The following is a 4,886-nucleotide window of genomic DNA, read 5'->3' as shown; positions in this document are numbered from 1 at the left end:
CGTCCCTGTTACCAGCCTCTCCACATTGAATGATGAACCTGTTGACATGCTCCATGGTTGACGTGTCATCCTGTCCGGAAAACTTTGTAAAATCCAGTACCTTGTACCGATGTGGAAGCGGGATCAAATCATACGCTGGAGGGTACGGTGTCCGATAAGAATAAGTGTTGACTTTGGGTTTTATCCCAAATTGTTCCCTCATTACTTCAGCAATCTTATCGGCCCAATACGCATCGGCATCTTGCCGATGAGGCGGCTGCGGATCTGGCATTTGGTGGCGAACCTCCACATGTCTGTTCGGGACGTGACCTGTATGGAACATCGTATTGGTCACCTGTCCTCCAATCTGCGGACTACCAAACTGTTGTCCACCGATTGGCTGTCCTCCGGGTTGCTGTCCAAAATTTATTGGCTGGTTGGGAAGTCCCTGACCTTGGAACCCGGGATAAACCTGCCCCTGCGGGAACCCCGTAATCTGATAACCTTGCTGGGGCGACTGTGGAAAGGCTTGCTGTCCAAGCCATCCATTATTAGCGTTCATCGGCATAGGTACTGCCGATGATTGGTAATTGGGTACCGTCGTTGAATTGACATACCCCGACTGGGCCACAGGCCTCTTTTGCATCAGCATTGACTCTGCCGATGCGTTGGGCATCTGGAACATTGAATCTTGAGGATTTCCAGTGTGAGGCCTTGCAGTAGTAGTTGTGGTATACCGAGGACTCTGGTTCACCGGCACATTGGAAGGTGCCGATGTCATAGGAGTTTTGCCCCTCATGTCAGTTATCTGTGATGTTCCCGGCGTCAACTCTGGAGGCATACCATAACCCCACCAGTTGGGAGGAAGCGTTAACCCTGACATTGCCGATGCCAACATATCTGTTGTCAGTTTATGCTGCCCAACTGAAATTTGCGGGTTGGTTGCCATCGGCATAGATAGTGCACCAGTAGTCCCCAATGTACTTGGAGGGACGGCAGACTGTGCACTTGCACTCGTCAAGGCAGCCGATGGAGCCGTGACCTCTGGTGCCGTTGGCTGATGATGGGAGGGCCCCACATAATCTGGCGGGATTTGTCCTTCCTTGAAAGTTCTTGCTACGGCGTTGAAAACCGTATTAGACAGTACACCAGCTTGGTTAATCAACGCTCGATTAATGGCATTGTCAACCATATCTTGAAGCTTGCCAGGATTGGCGTCAAAGGTGACCTGCCGTGGTGCCGGCAGTGCATCTTTCTGGACCACTTCGCCGCTCCTGTTTATGCTGAAAGACTTCAGGCATTGCTGCTTGAATTCTTCCATGGCTTGGGCAATAGCTTGCTTTTGCTCATCCTTGAGGTTGGCTTCCGTCACGGGGATGACGTTCTCTTGATCGAGGTCAGAAATCGACATGTTGATCTTGATCTTGAATCTGTCCCACCGGGCGTGCCAAAAGATGTGTTGATGCAAAACTGATCTGCAAACACAAAGGGCTAATACCCGATTCAAACGTTAACGCGTGCCAGCCGATTTGACCTTGCTATCGGCAAAGGTGATAACTCGAATACTTTAGTCCTGACAACAGCGATGCGCCCGGATGTCACGGCTAAGAGGTACTCACGCGAAACTCGAGAACACGCCGAGCTTAAGTCGACGAATTCCTAAGGACTCGTAATAAAAAGAAAAAGTATGACGAAGTCGTCGAAAAAGTAGATGCTGGAATATGAGTAAAACGTGTGTTTGGTTGATTTCTTGATATATTGATTACAAGGTCCTAGGGTTTATATTTATACCCTGCTCAAAGAGCTACGACCAGACACGATTAGAATTCGAATTCCAAATTACACGGAATCCGTATACAAAACGATGCAAATAACTAAGGAAATAATAAAACTATCCTTCGTGACAAACCGAAACTCCTCTAGATGACAACTGGCAGCTTCCGGACTCCTCCTTCGCGTCATCGGCAATCCCTTTGCCATAGTCATCGGCAGCCCTTTTTACTCAGCCATCGGCACCATATTACTGCCTGTGGACTTAGTCACATCCAACCTCTTCCTCATCGGCAACCATCCTCATCAGCAACCCGCATCGTACTGCCACCCTATCCTGCCATCCTGGACACGTGCCCAAAAATGGTGTCAACAACCACATTAGCCGATTCAGAGAGATCTCGAAGGAATTCTAGACTTCGTCTAGTCCACCATCAAAGATCTAGCTCACACTTGAACTCACTCAAGGAAGGAAGCTTAGCACTAAGAATCTGGATATCGATGGTCAACCAACCCATCGCCGACTTCTCATCTCCCTCTGCGACCCATATCTCATTAGGACCGCAAGCGGAGATTGGAGATATCGACTTTGAGATCCAGCCATCACTAATCCGTATAGTGCAAGATAGTACATTTAGTGGGAAACCACATGAGGATGCAAACAAACACCTTTAGAACTTTCTAGAAGTGTGTAGCACCATCGCTATCAAAGGAGTCACAGCGGGAGCCATCCGTCATCGCTTATTCCCATTCTCTCTGCTTGGGAAAGCAAAGCAATGGTTCTTCGCTCTCCCTAATGATGTTGACACATGGAGCGAGTGTGCTACAACATTCCTCAAAAAGTTCTTCCCAATGAACAAAACATTAGCTCTGTAGGCAAGAATCTCTAGCGGATGACTCAAATTGCTGCTTTTGTTAATTCTTGTTATTCCTCAAATGCGGTGACCACGAGAGGGGGTAAGACCACTCGTTATCCACCATATCCTAACATGACAAGGAAACCGTCAAGGAAGGACAAGCAGGATGAAGAAGACAAGGTAGAAGAAGGAGAGCTTCCATCAACAAAAGAAAGTACCAAGTTCAATGGGAAGGTGGCACCACATGAGTTCTATGATACAAACCTACTAATGCCATTCCCCAGGACAAGGACTCAAAAGACCGATGAATAATTCGGCAAATTTGTTGAGGTAATTCGACAATTATATGTCAATATCCCGTTACTTGATGCAATGCAGGTTCTAACCTACGCCAAGTACCTGAAAGACATCCTCAACAACAAGAAGCCGTTGCCTAAAACTAAGGTAATTAAACTAACTGAAGAATGCAGCGAAGTCATCTTGAATAAATTCCTAGAGAAGAAGAAGGACCCCGGATGCCCCACCATTGATTGCTCCATCAGGACACAACATTTTGAGCATGCACTGTACGACTTGGGAGCAAGCGTCAGTGTTATGCCAAAGGTAATTTTTGACAAGTTAAATCATACTACCTTGTCCCCTACATCAATATATTTGCAACTAGCGGATCAGTCGATTCGCCATCCAGCGGGAGTAGCTGAGAACATCCCTATCAAGATACACAATTTCCTCGTTCCTATGGATTTTGTAGTTCTTGACATGGAGGTTGACAAGAAGGTCCCCCTCATCCTTTGGAGACCATTCCTCAGCACTGCCAAGGCACATATTGATGTTGGAGCCGGAGAAATTCAATTCACCATCAATGGGGCCCAGGAGAAATTCAACTTCAAGCCAAAAGTTGAGCAGTGCTCAATGATCTTGGCTACAGAGCTGGCTACAGTTATTGCCCTAACGCACACCAAAAAGAAGGCTAAATCAAAACCATGGGAAAAAGCCAAGCAAATATGAAAGAGAAAAATAGTGCCTCCGCCCAAGAAGGCCTCTACAGCACCTTAGAGAGGTCCTGATGAAAAGACCTGAGGCAACTCCTCTTCCATCTAGGTAAGTCAAACCAAGGTGAGTTTTCAAACTTTTAAAATTCAGCATTTATTTTCAGCATTCAATTCTTAGTTTGTCTTAATTCAAAACATTTTTTCTGTCGACCATAGTTGTGCATAATAAAACCTAAAATCAACCTCTGCTTAACATGCTGAGCAAATGGACACCAGGTGGGGCCCAAGGCCAGGTCAACCGACCTGCCCTTTGTGGGTCCATCTGCTCAATTTTGCTCCATCATCACACAATTCCATGCTCATGTCTATGCCAAAGTGAAAACTGAATTTCATGACATGAATTGCTTCACATGCCTAATAGAGAATCTAGATGAAGCTAGCTTAGTAACTTTTGTGACTTTAAACAAAGAAGTTTTACTACACAATGCATGATTGCTTTGTTTGAGTGCCACCAGAGCCTGGGGGAGGCCAAAACCATGGTCGGCCGACCATGATATTGGGCCCACTTCCCTCCAGCTCCTAGCATTTGTGATCTTATGGCTCTAGGATGAGTATTGCAAGAATGCAAGACAGGTGGCTGTCGACTTAAATTCCTAGGAATTAGTGGCTCTCCCTCACCTTCTTGCTTAGGAAAATAGAATCAACAAATTGGCCATAAGCAATCCAAGGGACTAGAGGAAAATTTTCATGACAATCCTTCTCCCTTGCCCCAATCCACCATTCATTTTGGCTAAGCAAGCTTATTTAGCACTAAGCTAATCACAAAAGGATGTGTAGGATTCTCCCATCAGAACTCATGACACAAAATGCCACCAATCCTAGTCTTGTCTTGCCCCCTCTCTTTTGCTTTCTTTCCTTTCATCACTTCATCCAAGAAAGGGAGATGATATGCACCACCATCCAAAGCATGTTATGCATGCACCCAACATGGAATGACCTCCACTGACTCTCATCTTTGGCATAAAGCAAAAGGGGGAAGAAAGATGGGTCGGTCGACCCATGATGAAGGACACCATCACATGCATTGTGACCCATTTCTCATTGCATTGCTCCTAGAGAGTGCACACTTTGAATTTGAGGAGAGAGGCCGGTCGGCCGACCGTGTTTTGGTGCACCCAGCACAACCACTTGCTTGCATTAGATTCCAGAAGATAGGTGCCACGGCCACATAACAAAACTACCCAGAAGTGAAGGTCGACTGACCTCCATAAATACACACCAGCACTTC

At 46.4% G+C, this 4,886-nt stretch overlaps 1 protein-coding gene across 1 annotated transcript; it reads left to right on the top strand.

Annotated features, from left to right (window-relative positions):
- Positions 2,739-3,614, top strand: LOC110434802. The gene is made up of 2 exons (XM_021459529.1): positions 2,739-2,840; positions 2,985-3,614. The coding sequence occupies exons 1-2, from the start codon at positions 2,739-2,741 to the stop codon at positions 3,612-3,614; spliced, it is 732 nt and encodes a 243-aa protein (XP_021315204.1).

This window comes from Sorghum bicolor, chromosome 4 (genome assembly GCF_000003195.3).
Source record: "Sorghum bicolor cultivar BTx623 chromosome 4, Sorghum_bicolor_NCBIv3, whole genome shotgun sequence".
Taxonomy (NCBI): Eukaryota; Viridiplantae; Streptophyta; class Magnoliopsida; order Poales; family Poaceae; genus Sorghum; species Sorghum bicolor.
The sequence above is the reverse complement of the archived record's forward strand: the minus strand, read 5'-3'. Positions and strand labels throughout refer to the sequence as shown.

Excerpts from the sequence above, each read along its gene's own strand:
- LOC110434802 (XM_021459529.1), top strand. The coding sequence starts at position 2,739 with ATGACAAGGAAACCGTCAAGGAAGGACAAGCAGGATGAAGAAGACAAG. Across the intron at positions 2,841-2,984 it reads GTACCAAGTTCAATGGGAAG|GTTCTAACCTACGCCAAGTA; the intron begins GTGGCACCACAT and ends GATGCAATGCAG.